Raw genomic sequence first — 21,330 nt, forward strand, 5'->3', positions numbered from 1 at the left:
GATGTCTTCCTCAGTGAAGACTAATGCAAAATACTCGTTCAGTTCCTCTGCCATCTCCTTATCTCCTATTACAATTTCTCCAGACATAGCATGTTTAACAGTTAGCCAATGAGAAATGAAAGGTGATCAACTGTTATGTTTTTTACTACCAGTAGGTGGAGTCTAACACCACATATTATGAAAAATACAAGCTATATGTGTACACTGTAGGCCGAAATGAGTTAGCTATTACTGTGAATACAAGCTAACAGCAACATAACTCTACGATGCATAGGAACAATGATGAGAAGGCCATTACTAGTCAATAAATAGGTCTAAAATAATTCAGATTACGACAAAAACATGAAAGTTTGAATGTTTTTTATTGGGGGACTTTCTAGAATGCCTATGAGACGGCTTTTTAGAGCAGCTCATGGTTGAGCCCACTAGGAGATCAGCTATTCTGGATTGGATGCTGTGCAATGAATCGGAATTGATTAGAGAGCTTAAGGCAAAAGAACCTGTGGTGAACTACGTATACCTGTCCCCCTGAAGACACGCCCCCCCCGCTGACTGCTCCTGTGGCTCCTCCCACAGACCCCGGTATAAAGGCGATTGGAGGCACAGACCCTCCCTCCGTCTCCAGGATGTTGTGTGGTGGTCAATTGCTGCTTGTGCTTTCTTCCAGCCAATAAAAGCCTACCTTAACCCACGTCTCAGAGTTATTGATGGTGCATCAGAACCCTTAGGGGAAAGTGATCGTAATATGATCAAATTCACCCTGAAATTTGAGGAATAGCTAAAGTCAAATGTATCAGTGTTACAGTGGAGTAAAGGGAATTACAGAGGCAAGAGAGAGGAGTTGGCCAGAATTGATTGGAAAAGAACACAGGCAGGGATGATGGCAGAGCAGCAACGGCTGGGATTTGTGCATCAGTCTTCACTGTGGAAGACACTAGCAGTGTGGTGTAAGTTCCAGGTGTCAGCGGATATGAAGTAACTAGAGAGAAGGTCTGAAGGTAAATAAGTCACCTGGACCAGAAGGTGTACGCCCTAGAGTTCTGAAAGAGGTGGCTGAAGAGATTGTAAAGGCATTAGTAATGATCTTTCAAGAAACACTTGATTCTGGAATGGTTGCGGAAGACTAGAAAATTGCAAATGTCACTCCACTCTGCAAGAAGGGAGAGCGGCAGATGAAAGGAAACTATAGGCCAGTTAGTCAAACCAAAGTAGTTGGGAAGATGTTGGAGTCAATTGTTAAGGATGTGGTTTTAGAATACTTGGAGGCACATAGTAAAATAGACCGTCACCAGAGCAGTTTCCTCAAGGGAAGATCTTGCCTGACAAATTTCTTGGAATTCTTTGAAGAAATAACAAGCAGGATAGACAAAGGAGAATCGGTTGAGGTTGTGTTTTTGAACTTTCAGAAGACCTTGGACAGGTGCCAGACACGAGGCTGCTTGACAAGCAGCTGAGCCCATGGTGTAACGGGAGATTCCAGCATGGATAAAGCAATGGCTGATTGGCAGGAGGCAAAGAGTGGGAATAAAGGGGGCCTTTTCTGATTGGCTGTCAGTGACTAGTGGTGTTCCACAGGGGTCTGTGTTGGGACCGATTTTATTAATGTTATATGTCAATGATTTGGATGACTTTATTGCAAAGTTTGCAGGCACTATGAAGATAGGTGGAGGGGCAGGTAGTTTTGAGGAAATAAGAGTGGCTACAGAAGAACTTAGACAGATTAGGAATATGGGCAAAGAAATGGCAGATGTAATACGGGTTTGGGATAAAGGTCATGCACTTTAGTTAGAAGAAATGAAAGGGTTGACTATTTTCTAAATGGAGAGAAAATACAAAAAAAACGGAGACACAAAGGGACTTGGGAGTCCTTGCGCAGGATTCCCTAAAGGTTAATTTGCAGGTTGAGGCCGTGGTGAGGAAGGCAAATGCAATGTTAGTATTCATTCCAAGAGGACTAGAACAGTGGTCGACAGCCTCCGGGCCATGGACCGATACCGGGCCGCGAAGCATGCAGGGGTGCAGTGGTAGGCGGAACGCACCCGGCACATTTTTAAGAAAAAAGCCAAAATAAACAAGCTAATTAATTAGGTGCCACCTGGCGTTTAAATGTCGGCCCAGATCAGAGGCGACCAGAGGTTGGGGACCACTGGACTAGAATATAAAAAGAAGGATGTAATGTTGAGAGATTATAAAGCACTGATGAGGTCTCACTTAAGTATTGTGAGCAGTTTTGGGCCCCATATCTAAGAAAGGATGTGCTGAAACTGCAGAGGGTTCAAAGGAGGTTCATGAAAATGATTCCAGGATTGAATGGCTTGTCATATGAAGAGTGTTTGATGGCTCTGGGCCTGCATTCACTGGAATTCACAAGAATGAGGGGTGACTCCATTGAATCCTAATGAATGGTGAAAGACCTTGGAGGTGGAGAGGATGTTTCCTATGGTGGGAGAGTCTAAGAGAGGAGGACACAGCTTGAGAATAGAGGGACATCCTTTTAGAACAGAGATGAGGAGGAATTTCTTTAGCCAGTGAGTGGTGAATCTGTGGAATTTATTGACACAGGTGGATGTGGAGCCCAAGTCTTTATGTATATTTAAGGCAGAAGTCAATAGATTCTTGATTGGTCATGGCATGAAGAGATATGGGGAGAAGTCAGGAGATTGAACCTAGAGGAAAATTGGATCAGCCATGATGAAATTGTGGAACAGACTCGATGGGCCAAATGGCCTAATTTTGCTCCTACATCTTATGGAAAATAAGACAATTACCTGTATTAATACTGACAGGCATCCAAGCAAATTTAATGTTTACCAAGGAAGCAAAAATTTAGCTCACACTAGTACAAACTTAGATTGAAATTGTGTTGACAAAATATTTTAAGCTATAACAAACAAATTAACACAAAGGCCTATCACATATTGGTCAGTCTATAACTAGAAACACAGAAACATAGAAAACCTATAGCACAATACAGGCCGTTTGGCCCACAAAGTTGAGCCGAACATGTACCTACCTTAGAAATTACTAGGCTTACCCATAGTCCTCTATTTTTCTAAGCTCCATGTACCCATCCAAAAGTCTGTTTCCAGCAGCCCATTCCATGCACTCACCAATCTCTCAGTAAAAAACTTACCCCTGACATCTCCTCTGTACCTACTCCCCAGCACCTTAAACCTGTGCCCCCTTGTGGCAACCATTTCAGCTCTGGGAAAAAGCCTCTGACTATCCACACGATCAATGCCTCTCATCATCTTGTACACCTCTATCAGGTCACTTCTCATCCTCCATCACTCCAAGGAGAAAAGGCTGAGTTCACTCAATCTATTCTCATAAGGCATGCTTCCCAATCCAGGCAACATCCTTGTAAATCTCCTCTGCACCCTTTCTATGGCTTCCACATCCTTCCTGTAGTGAGGCGACCAGAACTGAGCCCAGTGTTGGAGCTGATGCCGGGTAATCAATTCAGTTTGCTTCACTTTGTTTAATCACAGCACTGAAACCATTCTGCGCTGAAGAACCAGCCCAAGCAAAAATAAATTAAAAACAAATAAATATCCACACAACATCCAAGGAAAGCTGTGAACTGTATCCTTCTTGTCCATTTCTCCAATATTGTGTGCCCACAGGCTAACATTCCTGGTCGGTGGTCTGAATGAGGATTTTCTGATATTCGTTTGTCTTTACAAATTGGATTCTGTGAGCATTTCCACCATGTTCTTCCACTCCTTTTCTCCTTCTTCAATCCTGCTCTCTCTTGAGAATGTCTACCCCGCTGACCCCTTTTTTTCTGGGGCATCTTATTGGCAAAAAAGTTAAGACAAATTCCATTGGCTAATTGAACAAGCTTAACTTACTAATCAGCTGAGTTTTTATTTTAAACAGCAAAGTTTTTTTCTCTCTCTCACCCCCTCTCCCTCTCACCCTACTCTCCCACCCTCCTCCCCTCCCCTCTCCTAAGTGTCTGGCTCTGTGCTGTAGCATTCTATGACCATCAGGCTGGTGATACACAGCCCTGAAGTCCCTCTCCACCAGACTGAGGAAAAGCTACTTCCCTTTGATGCACCATCAATAACTCACTCTGAGGCGTAAGAAGCAAGATATCGGCTTTTATTGACTGGAAGAATGAACAACACTACATCCTGGAGAATGAGGCCGGGCTCAGGCCTCAACTGCCTTTATACAGGGGTCTGTGGGAGGAGCCACAGGAGCAGTCCAGACAGGTATATGTAGTTCACCACACCCTTCAACCATCCCGTCCCCATGGCGCAATGCCTTACAGTACCAGCGACCTGGGTTCAATTCCCGTGCTCCCTGTAAGGAGTTTGTACTTTCTCCCCTTGACCCCGAGGGTTTCCTTCCACAGTCCAAAGACATTCCGGTTAATTGGTCATTGTAAATTGTCCTGTGATTAGGCGAGGATTTAATTGGGGATTTGTGGGTGGCGTAGCTCAAAAGGTCAGAAGGGCCTACTCTGTACTGAATGTCAGTAAAAAATATAAAGAAACTTTAATAGCAGCTCTGCAGTACAATGGACTTTTTAAAAATTCTAGTAGTCTTTTCTTGAATAAGTTACGCTGTCTTCCTGTATGCTGTCTCTCTAACATTATGAGCTTCTGGTGCAACTAAGTTTTTCATTGCACCTGTGCAATATACATGTGAATTTGACAATAAAATCATCACTGTTCTATGTTAACCCTCCTAAAACCGTGATCCCAAACGGCTGCTGCCGGTTATCTAAGGCTTCCTTATGGTTTATTTGGAAAAGGAAGGTTTATTACAAAAAACGTTGAGGTCGGTATAAAAAAAAATCAAAGTCTCGCTAAGTTTTGTCAGGTAAATGTGCATTAATTTCCACACGTGAAGACCACGGAGAAGAGTGGGAGGCGCCGAGTTGAGGCACATTCACAGCAACACCAGTGATCGCGGTCGCGTTTTGAGTCGCTGTTGGTTTGTCCCTCGCCGGCCGCCGGAACGCAACCCTGACGGCTGCATTAAGTCGGTACGGAAGTAAGGAGCACGGAAGTAAGGAGCGCGGAGAGGAGAGGGAGGGATGAGGGAGAGGAGAGGGAGGGATGAGGGAGAGGAGAGGGAGGGATGGAGGAGAGGGATGAGGGAGAGGAGAGGGAGGGATGAGGGAGAGGGGAGGGAGGGATGGAGGAGAGGGATGAGGGAGGGATGGAGGAGAGGGAGAGGGGATGGAGGAGAGGGATGAGGGAGAGGAGAGGGAGGGATGAGGGAGAGGAGAGGGAGGGATGAGGGAGAGGGGAGGGAGGGATGGAGGAGAGGGATGAGGGAGAGGGAGGGATGGAGGAGAGGGATGAGGGAGAGGAGAGGGAGGGATGGAGGAGAGGGATGAGGGAGAGGGGAGGGAGGGATGGAGGAGAGGGATGAGGGAGAGGAGAGGGAGGGATGAGGGAGAGGGGAGGGAGGGATGGAGGAGAGGGATGAGGGAGAGGGAGGGATGGAGGAGAGGGATGAGGGAGAGGAGAGGGAGGGATGGAGGAGAGGGATGAGGGAGAGGGGAGGGAGGGATGGAGGAGAGGGATGAGGGAGAGGAGAGGGAGGGATGAGGGAGAGGGGAGGGAGGGATGGAGGAGAGGGAGGGATGGAGGAGAGGGATGAGGGAGAGGGGAGGGAGGGATGGAGGAGAGGGATGAGGGAGAGGGGAGGGAGGGATGGAGGAGAGGGATGAGGGAGAGGGGAGGGAGGGATGAGGGAGAGGGGAGGGAGGGATGGAGGAGAGGGATGAGGGAGAGGAGAGGGGGGGATGAAGGAGAGGGATGAGGGAGAGGAGAGGGAGGGATGAGGGAGAGGAGAGGGAGGGATGGAGGAGAGGGATGAGGGAGAGGGGAGGGAGGGATGGAGGAGAGGGATGAGGGAGAGGGGATGGGAGGGACGGGGGATATGGGAGGGGACGTAACCGGACAGGGAGGGGATGTGGAGAGGAGAAGGGATGGGATCTGGGGAGAGGTGAGGGGAGGGGACGAGGAGGAGAGGAAGGGAGAGGAAGGTGGTGGAGAGGGGAATGAATGGAGAGGAGCGGGAGAATTGGGTCATTCCCTGGAGGAACAAGAGCTCAGGATTGGAGGGGGTAAGTGCGTGGATGTTGGGTTGGATTTGGAGAAAGGGCTGGTATTGGTTGGGGGTGGGGAATAGGAACGCCGTGGGTTGAGGGGAGAGAGGTTGATCAGCAGAGAGAGAGAGAGTGGCCATGCGGGGAAGGAGAGGCTAGATAGATAGATAGATTGATAGATACTTTATTCATCCCCATGGGGAAATTCAACATTTTTTCCAATGTCCCATACACTTATTGTAGCAAAACTAATTACATACAATACTTAACTCAGTATAAATATGATATGCATCTAAAATCACCCTCTCAAAAAGCATTAATAAATAGCTTTTAAAAAGTTCTTAAATAGTTTACTAAAATACATTGAATGGTAACTTAAGCTCAGTCCTAACCCCGACACTTTAACATATCTTGCCCCTGGCGGTTGAATTGTAAAGCCGAATGGCATTGGGGAGTAATGATCTCTTCATCCTGTCTGAGGAGCATTGCATCGATAGCAACCTGCCGCTGAAGATCGGCTAGGTTTATTGTCCTTGGAGAAGAGAAAGCCAAGATAAGAATGTTTGAGGGAGGGAGTTTAGGGAAAGTGTGTGTGTGTGCGTGTGTAAGTGTAAGAGTAAGCATGAGCCAGATCATACATTGCTGTCAGTGTGAGAGAGAGCAGATGGACGTTGAACAGGATAAGTGCAGTTGGGCCCCAGTCTCTATCCTTCCTGCACAAGGACAATGTTCTGCCAAGTTCACCTAGTAACTAATGTTTGATGGTTACCTTCTGTTAAAGAAATTGTGCACAGGCATTGGAGTTTATTATCACTGGCATGTGTTGTGAAATTTCATTAAGAGGCATTCATTAATATCCTACTATGCACCCTTGACAGGGTAGATGTAGAGATGTTTTCACCACAGGGAGATCAAACTCAGGGGAGGTTGTAACAACATGAGATGTCGATCTCATAAAACTAAGATGCTTTGAAATTTCCTGTAGGCCTTTAACTCTTCCACCTATTACCTCCTGACTTCTCGCTTCATCCCTCCTCTCTCACCCCGTTTCACCAATCACCTGCCAGCTTGTTCTCCTCCCCCATTTTCTTAATCCAGCCTCTTCCTCATTCCTTTCCAGCCCTGGTGAATGATCTCGATTGTTTATTCCTTTCCCTGAATGCTGCCTGACTTGCTGAATTTCTCCAACATTCGGTGCGTGTTGACCAATATTACTTGATGGCTTTGAGATGAAGCTTGCAAACTTGGTTTCATTATGGAGTAGGGAGTGTTGATGTGTAAGGTGAGACATTTTTTTGGTGTCTGTGATTTTTTTTCTCTCTCATCTTTCATTCCCCTCAAATTTTAATGAAATTATGTTATAGCTTTCCAAGCTTTATTAAGTTCTCTTCATTTTAAGTTCCAAATTTAACAGATGCACAGGAGTGACAGTCAAAGTTCAATGAATGTGTCACCATCTTGCTGAAACAGACCAAGATCAGCTTCAGGTCCCACACCAACAGGTTCAGGAATGGTTAATACTCTTCAACCATCAGGCATATGAACCAGTGAGGATAACTTTACTCACCTCAACACTGAACTGATTTCAAAACTTATGTGCTCTCTTGCAAGGACTTTACAACTCATGTTATCAATCTTTTTTTTTGTATTTGGCATTTGTTTTCTCTTTTTCACATTGGTTGTTTGTCAGTCTTTCTAGTTTTTAATTAATTCTATTCTATTTCTTTTACTGAGAATGCCTGGAAGAAATTTCAAGGTCGTATCTGGTGACTTGTACATAGTTGGAAAATAAGTTCACTTTGAATTTTGAAGGTAGCTCGACAAGTGATTAGGAGCTGCCTCATTTCCTGGAGAGCACTGTCGTATTTGTTCGGACGGGGGAGGGAAAGATTTTCCATGTTTCTTCATGGATATCAGTGAGGTTGGCAGCGTTCACTGCTGTTTTCCAGTTTGTGTGCTCTCCCCGGCCAAAGGTTTTCCCTTTTATCTGTTTTTTTTTTCTCAGCACCTTCCTGTGATATTATTGTGCCCTTTTGTCCCCACAAGCTTCGATGTGGAAGCTTTGCTGAGCTGCACCTGATAAGAATTCGTAATTCTAGTCCAGTACCAAGATTTCTCCATTTCTGCTGTCATGGCAAATATTAATCACGGTTACAGCATATTTAATTTTATTTTCTTTGTTTATTTGGTTTTTTGTTCAATAACTGAAGCCAAGGTTGATTAGACGTTTTAATTTTCATATATTGCTCTTTGACTTGTTTTGAAATTTTTCCACGTTTGCTTAAGCATCGTGTTCTCAGGGAGGGCATGGCCGCAGCATTGAGAAGTGCCACAAGACAGGGGCATCTAAATGCGAAAGAGTAGGGAGGGGGGGGTCATAATCATGGAGCACCACCGCACAGAAACAGGCCCTTTGGCCCATCTAGTCCATGGTGAGCCATTACTCTGCCCAGTGCCACTGACCTGCACGTGGACCATACCCCTCCCGTCCAAGCTCATTGTTGAGCTAGAAGGGCCTGTTTCTCACTGTCTCTCTAAACAAAATTAAATTACAAATTTCACACTTCACCCTTAACCAAGTCTCACCCAACTCAGTGGAAAAAGCCTGCTTGCATTTACCCTATCTGTACCCCTCATAATCTTGTATAATTCCAACAAATCCCCCCCTCATTTTCCTATGCTCCAGTGTATAAAGTCCTAACCCTATTCAAACTTTCCCTATAAGTCAGGTTCTCAAGTCTCAGCAACAGCCTTGTAAATCTTCTCTGCACTCTTTCAATCTTATTAATATCTTTCCTGGAGGTAGGTGAACAGAAATTGCGTATAATACTGGTTAGCCCTCACCAACATCTTGTCTGGAGAGAGACAGTTCTTTCCTTTTGCTTGTTTTTTTCTTTCCACTCTTTTCTATAAGTGTATACCCCAGATAAATACTTTGTGGAGATTTGTGATATATATGATTATATGATATATATGTACAATGTCTGAAATACATCTTATGGAAATGTTTGTTTGATGAACTTCAAAGTACTGATCGGGAAGTGTAAGGCCATGCACTCTGGTAGAAGAAATGAAAGGGTTGACTATTTTCTAAATGGAGCCAAAATACAAAAAAAAATGGAGACGCAAAGGGACTTGGGAGTCCTTGTGCAGGATTCCCTACAGGTTAATTTGCAGCTTGAGGTTGTGAGGAAGGGTACAGAGTTAACCATGAGAAACACGAACTATTACTGTTGCTATGCTGACCATGAGAAAGAGAGACGGAAAAACAAGCAAGAACATCGGCGACAGATAAGAGAGAGGGGGAAATTGCTGATTAACCATATTGTGACTCCTTTTTAAATTATTTACTGTTTCGCTGCAAAGACAATAGTTTGCTCATAAACATTCCTCAGTGGACTGAAGGAGTGGCCTTATTTGATGGACACAGTCATTCAGGAGTGATGAATAGCTGAGACCCCGTGAGTGGGGATAAAAGACAGGTCTGGAGAGACACCCTTCAGACACACCAGTGGACACTGATTGAGTGTTGGAACCCACAAGAAAGGTGGGGGCTTCGAAGACCGAACCAGGAGGTCGGTCATTAAGGCTATCGGTGTTAACGCAGGGCCGGTGGGGACTTGTGTGTGTGTCCACTCATGCCAGAGTGACGAGTCCACCACAGAAGAACAGTCTAGCAGAAGGACGGAGAGGTCATAACTGAATGACCACACCGATATGACGGATTAAGAAAGCAAAGAAAGGTTTGCCTGACTGTAGCTGCTACATCTCGCTCTCTCTCTCTCTCTCTCTCTCTCTCTCTCCAACGACTACAATACAACAACTATATCTACATCAGCACTCATGAACTGACCTGAACTTTATACTTTTCTATGACAATTTATTTACCCCTAGACATCGATAGAGCTTGTTTATTATTGATTATTATTTTTCCTACACTTTTAGGTTTATTACTGCTAACTTGTTTTATATGTATATTTGCATTATTGATATGGTTTTGCTTATTTTTTTATTAATAAACACATTTAGTACCACCAGACTCCAACAAATTCTTCTTTCTCTGCTGGTTAGACACCCAGTTACGGGGTACGTAACAAATTGTAAAAATGCAATGTTAGCATTCATTTCAAGAAGACTAGAATATACAGTAAAAGCAAGGATATAAAGTTGAGACTTTATAAAGCACTGGTGAGGCCTCACTGGGAGTACTGTGAGCAGGTTTGGGCCCTTTATCTTAGAAAGGATGTGCTGAAACTGGAGAGGGTTCAAAGGAGGTTCACGAAAATGATTCCAGGATTGAATAGCTTGTTATGTGAAGAGTGTCTGATGGCTCTGGGCCTGGATTTGCTGGAATTCAAAAGAGTGAATGAAGGGTGACCTCATTGAAACCTATTGACTGGTAAAAGGCCTCGATAGAGTGGATGTGGAGAGGATATTTCCTATAGTGGAGAGTCTAAGACCAGTGGACACAGCCTCAGAATAGGTGGCTGTCCTTTTAGAATGGCGATGAGGAATTTCTTTAGCCAGATGGTGGTGAATCTGCAGAATTCTGTGGAGGCCAAGTCTTCATGTATATTTAAGGCGGAGGTTGATAGATTCTTGATTGGTCAGGGCATGGATACGGGGAGAAGGCTAAGAGGAAAATTGGATCAGCCGTGATGAAATGGCAGAGCAGCCTCGATGGGCTAAATGGCCTAATTCTGCTCCTATATCTTATGGTCTGGGCTTTTATTACACGTCCTAATATAACACATTTAATCTTTCAACCGCCCATAGATTTTACCACTCGTACACACCGAGGGTAACTTATGCCAGCCTATTAACCCACCAGTCTGCATGTCTGTGGGATGTGGGAGGAAGCTGTGGCACCCGCACGGAGAATGTGAAAAAATCCCACGCGTGCTGCCCCCGAGATCAGGATTGTACCTGGATCTCTGGAGGCATGAGGCAGAGCCTCCACTAACTCGCACCGTGCCAGATGCAGAGCCTGTACTTTCCCGGACGAGTTGGTTTATCAGCAACAGTTAACTCCCTGGATATTGTTAGATATGTGCTGCTTTTGAGGCAACGCACTTGCCACGAGGTGGTGCGGGTTCCTGTTGTCAATGAGCATTAGCCAGTCATCCATCTGTGGAATACTTTTTCTTTATCCGTTAGTATTATTGCGCGCTGTACAGTGTGTACTGTGTCTTTCACCTTGTTCCCTAAGGAATTTTCTTGCATTTAGCTGTAGAGTACTGTGCAGAAGTTTTAAACATGTATATATAGCGAGGGTGCCCAAGACATTTGCACAGTACTGTATTTGTGAATGTGGAGTGGAGAGCGAGTCTGTAAATCTGGTGGGAGCAAAGGATGTTGGGGATGGTGAGGGTGGAGTGCCACGGGAGGGGTGTGGGACAGGTGGCAGAGGAGTGCCAGGAGTAGGGGGTGGTGAGAATGTAGACCGAGCCAGCCGTGAGACAGCAGGCAAGGTAATCGTCTGTGGAAGAAAGTGCCATACTTACCATAGAAACTATGAGAACATTCTTCATAATTTTCCGACTGAAAGTGGACTCTGTGCTTTTTTCATGGATTAAATTGAAATTCTCACCCTTCAGTTTCATATTTAGAGTGTTCATTTTGTCATACAGATCGGCTAGTTATGCCACATCTCCACGTAGAAGTTCAGTTTTGTTTCCCAAGCTCTTGTTGACTTTGAGCAAAAGTTCAACCACAGTATCTGAAAGGTCAAAGAAATGTTTTAAACAGCAGCCTTTTGACAGCCAATGAGGGTTCAGTGTGACGAACTCTTCCTTGCACTTCAGTGTGACGAATTCAAACTCTTCCTCGGCATAATTGGCGAAATATTCTGCTATTTGAGAGATTAAATTTAATTTTGTTGATAGTGGATATTACAAGAGTCATGCTTGAAAAAAGTCACTGGCTGAGTTTTTGGCTGCAAGATGTTGACGATTAATTACACAATGGACTCAAACAGACTTGGAATTATTTTTTCATAAATGCCTCTAAACCAGCATGGTGACATGTCATAAATGGTGCTCCATCTGTTGCAAAAGAAGTTATGTTCCTAATCAGAATACTTGAATCCTCAGTATACTTTTTGAGCTTGCTGTAGATTGAATCTACGTTGATAGTTGTTTTTAACTTTTTACAAGAGAATCTCTTCATAAACTTTTCAATTTTTGATAAACCATACATATGTCATTAACAATGCCTTGTTGTCTCACACAGTTGACTCATCTAGTGATATTGTAGATCCTGTTGTTTGTAGCTCTGTGTATTGTTGATAATCAATGTCTTCAGTCATTTCATCAATATGAGGAGCTCCAGAGTTACTACTCCGAGGAATTGATTTTAAAATACTGGTATCCATTTTGAGAACAGTAGTGAGCACTTTTGATACAGCAGACATTATTGATCTTTCACCAATTGTGTGAGATTTTCCACACTTTGCTATCATTTTGGAAATGTTATAAGAAGTAACAATAGGGCTATCAAGGCTATTTTTAGCTTTCTTGGCAAATGACTCTGGTGTGCAATACTTTTCAAATGCCTCTTTCATCCTCTGGAACTGAGTAATACCATAAGTAGCCTTTTCAGGGTGTCTTTTACGGAAGTGTTCCTGCAATCTTGTTGATTTCATGGCTTCATTAGACAGTACAGTATTATTAATAAGACTGATGTGACAGGAATGGAATAAAACCATACTCCAGTATGTAACATCGTATTGACGCACTTTCAGTAGTTTGTTTCTTTGAAGGATTGGAATTCAAGGCTTCACTGCCTTCAGACTCATAGAGATTGCATTGAACGTATTTATCCATCATTAATGAGGCTAAATTAAAAATGAACACAAACTGGGAATGCCTATCAGATATTGATGACAACAGCGGGTTGACACGGATGGAGCGACGGTAGTGGCATGCAGTGGAACAGTGAGGCGACGATGAAGATGATCACAACAGTGAAAATCATGTTGACAAGGATTCAGACTGGAATCTGAATGTTAGTTGGGATAGAACTGGTGTTTGGCAAGCTACCTTTAGTTAGTGCGGTTGACCAATCATGTAAGGTCTCATAATTCCCAAAGATGGTTCTTGACCGCACGTATGAGGCCAAGGTCGCTTTGAACACCTCAAGAGGAATCCTTTGGTCGGCAGGTTCACTGATTGGTTCCAGCCAGCACTGTATCATTGTGCAACCTGATTTCCGTAGATCTGTAGAGAAAATTGAGTGCACCTGACTTACCAGCTGACTTGTTCTGCTGGGCACCCTGGTTGCTAATTTATGCGTCCCCAATACTGTCGGTCTGGTTGGTAAGGTTGCACGAGACTGCCGAGTTTCAGACATGTCGTGACGCCGCGTGCTCACCGCCTGCAGAGCTGTGGTTCTTCCTCAGTTGCAGGTCCTCATCCTTTTTTGAAAGTGCCTGCTCTACTAATGGTCGGTCAGCTCTCATGTCTCAAGTTAGCGTGTGGCTTACACCCCCCCCTTTTTTTTCCTCTATGTATCATGTACTGCTGCTGTAAAGTTAACAAATTTCACGACATATACCAGTGATATCAAACCGTATTATGTTTCTGATATGCACGTTTGCTGATGACACTGATTAGGGGTCTTATTGAGAATGAAACGGGTTACAATGAGTTGCAAAGAGATCTCGATCAGTTAGGGAGATGGGCTGAGGAATGACGTATGGAGTTCAGCCTGGTTAAGCGTGAGGTGACGGAAGCTGGACATTCAAACCAGAGTAAGACTTCTACTACAGGGAATGGCTTGGCACTGATTTATTGTGGAACGGAGAGACCCGGGAGTAGAGGCACAGTTTGCTGAGAACAGCCGCACAAATAGGCAGGGGAGGGGGTTGAAGAAGCTGTTCAGCCTTTCACAATCATTCAGGGCAATAGGTTTAGTAAGGTGAGGCGAGGCTTCCATTGGTCAGGGTTGACCATGGATGTTGTGTCTCAGTGTGTAAGATGCAAGCTTTAGCAGTACGATACGGAGAGCAAACTGTTACCCATGTAGCAAGCTTCCCTCTCCACGCATCTGATGAGCCTGAAGGAATGGCAGAGACTGATACAGTTTGGCACCAGCAGCGTCACAGGGGTTGCCGGTCAGTGTTGAACTCAACGTAGGGATTCCAGCTCTGGATTTTTCCCTCGGGGTTTACTCCTGAAGCCTTCCTCGTGAGTGGGTAGAGCCACAAGGCAGTGAAGGTTTAAGCTAAGAGTTTTTCTTCTCCAAGATGAACTGCCAACCATGGCCTACGAGCCCCATCTGCCTGAAATGACTGGCTTTAAGGTGCCAGTAACCTGCTTTTGCCCCTTCTCCTGTCAGTAGAAACAGTTCTGCAGGGGTTTGTCACTAAGCTACACGTGAAGGGCAGATTCTGGACTTGGTTGCCAGAGGCTATCTGAGGTGCACACAGTTGGGAGCATTTAATAAGTAGTGGGAGCTTTTCCCCACTGACTTCCCTGGCCATGACAACCTTAAGGATCCAGTGGGTTTAAGAGTAGAAACACTATGTTGCAGTAGTGTATGTTGTTGCCGAGGCCACACTTGGAGTATTGTGTAGTCCAATTCACCTTGTACAGGAAAGACATTGTCAAGCTGGAGAGGGTGTAGAGGAGACTTCCAACGATGATCCACCAAAAGCAGAACTTTTTGGTGGCCAAACATTTTAGTTCCTGTTCTGAGATGTCCGTCCATGGCCTCTACTTGTGCCAAGATGAAGCCACCCTCAGGGTGGAGGAGCAACACCTTGTATTCCGTCTGGGTAGCCTCCAATTCCCCACTCCGCCTCTTGCCTCCTCTCCTTCAGGGTCCCCTCCTCCTTCCCTTCCTCCTATGGTCCACTCTTCTCTCCAATCAGATTCCTTCCTCTCCAGCCCTTTACTGTACCTACCTACCAGACTTCACCTATCACCTTCCAGCTATCCTCCTTCCCCTCCCCACACCTTCTGGTGTCTTCCCCCCCTCCTTTCCAGACCTGATGAAGGGTCTCGGCCTGAAACGTCGACTGTTGATTCATTTCCATAGGGACTGCCTGACCTGCTGAGTTCCTCCAGCATCTTGTGTGCTTTGCTCTGGATTTTCAGCATCTGCGGACCTGCTCAAGTTTTATGATTTCTAAGGATGATCCCTGGACTAGAGGGCGAGGTTGGCCGTGCTGGATCTTAATTCCTTTGAATGTAGGAGAATGAGAGGGCACCTCATAGATGTTTAAAATCATGAGGTGGATGGTCGTAGTCTTTTTCTGCAGAGTTGGGGAGTACAAAATGAGAGGGCACAGTAAGAGAGGAGAGGTTTAAAGGTCACCTGAGAGGTAACCTCTTGACGCACAGGGTAGTGAGCTGCCAGATGAAGGGTCCTCGTGGGTGTAACTGCACTTTTAAAGAGGCAGTTGTATAGGTACAGGGAACGGAGGGTCTTGGAGAGTTACGGGCTGGACTTGGGCAACTGGGACTAGCAGGGAGAATGCTGAGGCTAGCATGGACCAGATGGGCCAAAGGGTCTGTTTCTGTGCTGCCTGTGTTATTGCGATTCTATAATTTTGTCACTTACTGAATCATTAACGCAGTTTTGCAACAGAATCTAACACACAACCTGTCGTCTGTCCAGATTTTATCTAGGCTCTGCTCTGTGTCCGTGGTACCTTCGAGGAGACACCTTGCTGTTGCTCTGCGCGAGCTTGGCACATCATGGATCGGATTAAGCCCGTGGTAGCTGGTGCCCGAGCCGCATTTAACCGGGGCAAAACCCGGCCGCTGGAATTCCGCATTCAGCAGCTGAAGGCTCTGGAGACGATGCTGGCCGAAAAGAAGGATCAAATCTCAGAGGCGATCTACAAGGACTTGCACAAGGTTGGAAACAACGTTCTTGATGTGTGATCGGAGTCTCAAAGCCCCTCCTCCCCTGTGTCCTTCAGTAGTTCCGAATAGGCTGATCCACCTAATGGCTCCCCGCTCTCCGGTCTGTTCATGTCAGGGTGGTTCCTGCCTCTTACACACTCTTCCTATCAATGCCATAAGGGAGCTAACTCTGTGATTGTCAGTTGCTTTTGTAACATATCTAGTGTCTGTGAGACATGGAGACAGAACTGCCATTTGGCCCATCGAGTCGTCTCCACCATTTGATCATGGCTGATCCATTTTCCTCTCAACCCATTCTCCTGCCTTCTCCCTGTAATCGTTTACGCCCTGACTAACCAAAAAGCTATCCCCATTCCTTATGGAGAGCACACTGAACACCAAACTGACTTTCCAGATTTCCAGAAGGTGCTGCATCAAAGATAACAGAGGGGAAAACGAAAGTTCAGGATGTAGGTGGGAACACATAGCACTGATTTGCAAATTAGCTGGCCAGCCTTTGATGTTGAGAGCAGTGTGCATGTATGAGCGGGCCTCTGGCTGACAAGATGTGTCGTAAGGTTCGAGGTTATTACAGTCACTTAAGTAAAAAAAGTCACAAAATTAAAGTTCAAAGTAAATTTACTACCAAAGTGATATGTCAGTGTATACCACCCTGAGATTAATTTTCTTGCAGGCATTCAGAGTAAACACAAAGAAACACAATAGAATCAAGAAAAACTGCCCACGACAAACAGATGGACAAAAGGCAATAAATTGGGCAAATACACAAAGAACAAAACAATAGAAATAAATAAATAAACAATAAATATTGTGAACATGAATTAGAGTTCTTGAAAGTGAGGTGGGAAGTTAAAATTTTATGGGGAAAGTAAGCTGGGGGGGTGGGGGGGGGGTTCCTGAAAGTGTAGTGGTTGGTGTATCACTGTACAGTGTCCGTTGTAAGAATGGGGTTCGATTCCCACATCTGCCTGTAAGGAATTTGTACATTCTCCCCATCACAGTATGGGTTTCTCCGGGTGCTTCTGTTTCCTCCCACATTCCAAATGGATTAATAAAGGCTCTGCTCTACTGGCGCTGGAAATATGGCAACACTTGTGGATTGTCCCCAGTACATTTCAATTCAATTCAAATTTAATTGTCATTTAACCACATACATGAATACGGCCAAACGGGACGGCATTACTATGGGGCCAAGGTGCTAAAACACACTGATGACAGCCACACACAGGAACACATTCACGGAATAAGAGTCCCAACACGCGAACCCCCTCCCCCCACGCCACCGCAGCCCAGTCCCCTCACGTACACGTCAACAAACCCATGTAGAATATCATTAAAATACAACAATGCAGAATATGCATGTATGTGGTCCAGACCTCCCAGCCCACTGAGATCATGCGTTGTTCATGTAAAACCACGCATTTCACTGTAAGCGTACGGTTTTGGAAATGCTTTGTTGGCGCTGGAAGCACAGTGACATTTGCAGGCAACCGAGCACAATCCTCACTGCAACACATACAAAATGCTGGAGGAACTCAGCAGGCCAGGCAGCATCCAGGCAAAAGAGTAAACAGTCGATGCTTATTCACCTCCATAGACGCTGCCTGGCCTGCTGAGTTCTTCCAGCATTTTGTGTGTGATGCTTGGACTTGCAGCATCTGATGATTTTCTCCTGTTTGTGATTGAACAGTCCTCACTGATTTGATTTGATGCACATGACACACTTCACTGTATGTTTCCATGTACAGATGATAAAGCGAATCTTTAATTTGAATCTTTAGGTGTGAGGGTCACATAAGGAGGCTACAAAGGGGTATAGAGTTGTTAATTTAAAGGCCAAATATGGTAAATTAAGCATAATGTGGGAAACCGTAAAACTGGTCACTTTGATTGGAAATAGTTAAAAGAATATTATCTAAGCAATGACAGATTGCAAAGCTCTTGAATATACAGTAGAGGGATCTGGAAGTCCTAGTGCTTGATTTGTGAATGGTTGGTATACAGGTACAGCAAGAAACAGGGTTGACGTATGCTTTAGTGCTTAGTGTATTGGTGAGATAATAGGTTTAAGGTGAGAGGGGAGACTTTTCCACTTGAGGAATGGACAATATATGGACTGAGCTGCCAGAAGAAGTGGTTAGGCAGGTACATTAACATTGAAAGGATATTTGGACAAGTACGTGCATAGGAAAGGTTTGGTGGGATATGGGTCAAATGTAGGGAAATGGGACTAGCTTGGTTGGGCCGAAGCACCTGTTTTTGTGTTGATTGACTCTCTGACAGTGTAGATATGAAAGGGATGGTTTCTCTTGTGAGGAATCGAGCTGTCTCTCTTTGAGGGTCATTTATTTCAGAGATGAAACAACAGACAAGTATATGAAATTGAAGTTAGTCATATCAGTAATTTATTACGTGGCAGGTCAGGCTTCAGGGCCTGAATGGTCTACACCCACTCTTGGCTGATACAAGTCTGAGCAACATGTGGCGATGATATTTCCTATCGAGGGGGAGTCTAGGATCAAAGGGCATAGCCTCAGAATACAAGGACATCCCTTCAGAACAGAGATGAAGAATTTCTTTAGCCAGAGGGTGGTGAATCTGTGGAATTCATTGCCACAGACAGCTATGGAGACCAGGTCACTGGGTTTATGTAAAGTAGAGGTGTTAAAGGTTACAGGGAGAAGGCAGGAGAATGGGGTTGAACGTGAAAATAAATGAGCCATGATTGATTGGTGGTGTAGACTCAATGGGCCAGAGGCCTACTGCTGCTCCGATGTCTTGTAGTCCACATCTACATTAGACCGAGTTTAGCTTCAGAGGAAGTGAGGGGATTACTCTAATGGACAGATTGGCTGGGTGAGGCCTACGATATGGGCAGCCTGACTTTGAGTGAAAGGTGCTCTGGTAAATGACTTCCTTCTTTTGTGAATTGCCAGAACGAGTTTGCGGTGGAAGTTTTTGAAATATTGGGGCTTCTGAGTGAGATCACGTTGGCTATAGACAAGCTTCCTGTGTGGACGGCACCAGAGCACGTGACAAAGAACATATTGACGCTAATGGACAGTGTTTACATCCACCGAGAGCCTCTGGGTGTGGTTCTCATCATTGGAGCTTGGAACTACCCGTTGGCTCTCGTGCTCCAGCCTTTAGTTGGGGCCATCGCGGCAGGTATGTCTTGGTTTAATTACTCATGCATTTCTGTTGATAATATTATTGTTGATGGGGAGGGATGCATTTTGTGTCCTGCTGATGTTTTCTTTCACTTTTTTAAACTTCCCTGGAATTCTGCAGTTATTTCAGTCCCTTCTCTGGGAGGTACCACTCCATGTTGGGACCACGGTTCAGTCTAGTCCAGAGGTGATGGTCCTGGTCTCTCTGGTGGGAAGGGAGTGTGTTGGGGGCCACTCCACCCATGTCCGGTACTGCTTACCTCTGGGAATGCCGGCTTACTCACTTGCACTCATCCAGGGTCTGATAACTCTGACCCCAGTGGAGATCAGGAGTAGAAATCCTGTTTGATCTTGAAGGCCTCGCCTCCCTCCCTCTCTCTCTCACTCTAGTCAACTATCTGGCAGCGGTTTGAACATCCTCGTTGGATCAGGTGAGTCCAGCCACAGGATGTCAAGTCCAAATCAGTGATAGAAGGTGATGAAAGTTAAGAAAGAAAACGACCAGACGCGGTGGCATAGTGGCTAGCATAACGCTTTATAGCACCAGCAATCGTGGTTCAATCCCCGCCACTGTCTGTTGTACATGCTCCCTGTGATCGTGAGGGTTTCCTCCTATATCCCAAAGAGGTACGGGTCGGGTTAGTGAGTTGTAGGCGTGCTATGTTGAAGCTGGAAGTGTGGCAACACTTGCAGGCTGCCCCCAGCCCATCTGCAGCCCGTGTTGGTCGTTGAAGCCAACAACGCATTTCACTGTATGTTTTGATGTACACGTGACAAATAAAGCTGATCTCTCTTTATAGACAAGTCAGTGGACAGAAATAGATTGGGCCTTATTAAGAATATTACAGAGGGAGAGCTTGGATGTCACAAGATGAACTTTCAAGGGCCAACGCCCATTTCACATCCACGAGTTTTCTTAGGCTTTTCTGGATCTGGTGACTTTCACTAAAAGTGCAATGTTGGCTTGTTTCTCCTTGGTTCAGTTTCTGCGTGTTTATCATTTGCAATGTTAAAAGATAAATTGGATAAGAGAATGCACAAGGGGATTCTGCTGAGTGATTGGGGTGGGGGGGGAACTGTGTTCATTGTGTCGAGGGAGGCTCTGTGGGGCTGGGTGTGGTGGGAGGGGCTCCTTCCCCAGAGAAGAAACGTGTGAAGGAGGGGGGGAGGCAACAGAGGTCTGTAGAATGGGGACAGGCTTCTGTTGGTTTTGAGGGGTGTCACCTCATGTGACGGTGCAAAGCTAAGCACAAATGTAAGCGTGTCTCTGAGAAATCCAGTGGAGAATTCAGGAGGAACTTGGTGTTGAGTGCACGGAACTTATGGTGTCAGTTCCATTCACTCCACCACTCTGCAGGAAGCATTGCGGGGGAATGGAAGTGGTGCCTTCAGCAGAGGGTGAGGAAGAGCTGGTGGAGGGAGATGAGGGAAGACTGCTGATTACGGTGGGAAGAAGGCTTGAATAGTGTGGGAATGCCAGCGGCGGCTCTGTTGGGCTGAATGGCCTGTATTGTTGTAAACCCAGAATGACAATCGGTGTTGTGACCCCGCCCCCAGGAAACGCCGCAGTCCTGAAGCCGTCGGAAGTGAGTGGGAATACCGCCCAGTTGCTGGTGGATCTCCTCCCTCGTTACCTGGACAAGGTGAGTGCGGGCACTGCGCGACCGGGACAGCAGGTCACCCCACCTCCCCTGCACCGCTCACCACCTGCCGGGAAGGCGGAAGAACAGGACATCCCACCCCTATCGTGGCGCAATAGGAAGTCACCTGTGGGAGGGTGGTGGTGGTTGGGTTGAGGTGTTGTGGCACGGACCCATTTTGTGCCTCTGTGTAGGCCAGTCAGAATCACTGTGACCCAGGAGACCATTCAGCCCATCTGTGGTACTCACCCTTGTACACTGTGTTTTGTAGGATTGCTTTGATATTTATATTTATTGTGGTTTTTTTAGTTGTTTGTTTTTTTTGTGCTGCATCGGATCTGGAATAACCAGATTCTCCTTTACACTCATTTACATTTACATTTCATTCTCCTTTACACTCGTATACTGAGGTTCCATAACCCTGTAGCTGGCCTCCCTTGGCCCTGGAACCATCCTGGTAACTGTTCCCTGCAGCCTCTCCGGGACCTCCACAAAAGCAGTGACAGGTCTCACACGAGGCCAGAATGCCCTGTGGCACAGGGCACAGCTGATCCCCTCTGTCAGACCTCCTCTCG

At 45.6% G+C, this 21,330-nt stretch overlaps 1 protein-coding gene across 7 annotated transcripts in view; it reads left to right on the forward strand.

Moving 5' to 3' along the window:
- The first annotated feature begins 4,869 nt into the window (after positions 1 to 4,869).
- LOC140731627 (aldehyde dehydrogenase, dimeric NADP-preferring-like) overlaps positions 4,870 to 21,330 on the forward strand; it is a 40,301-nt gene continuing 23,840 nt past the window's right edge. For 2 of the 7 annotated variants that reach the window (XM_073053207.1, XM_073053213.1), the window contains exons 1-4: positions 7,194 to 7,355; positions 15,695 to 15,936; positions 18,882 to 19,113; positions 20,673 to 20,758. In XM_073053207.1, the coding sequence (XP_072909308.1) occupies positions 15,775 to 15,936; positions 18,882 to 19,113; positions 20,673 to 20,758 (480 nt within the window). In that variant the 5' untranslated portion in view covers positions 7,194 to 7,355; positions 15,695 to 15,774. Of the gene's footprint in view, positions 5,023 to 6,002; positions 6,092 to 7,193; positions 7,356 to 9,480; positions 9,817 to 15,694; positions 15,937 to 18,881; positions 19,114 to 20,672; positions 20,759 to 21,330 lie in introns of those variants that run through there. The other 5 variants (XM_073053208.1, XM_073053209.1, XM_073053210.1 and 2 more) reach the window with 5 other exon arrangements.

Source organism: Hemitrygon akajei, chromosome 8 (assembly GCF_048418815.1).
Source record: "Hemitrygon akajei chromosome 8, sHemAka1.3, whole genome shotgun sequence".
NCBI classification, from domain to species: domain Eukaryota; kingdom Metazoa; phylum Chordata; class Chondrichthyes; order Myliobatiformes; family Dasyatidae; genus Hemitrygon; species Hemitrygon akajei.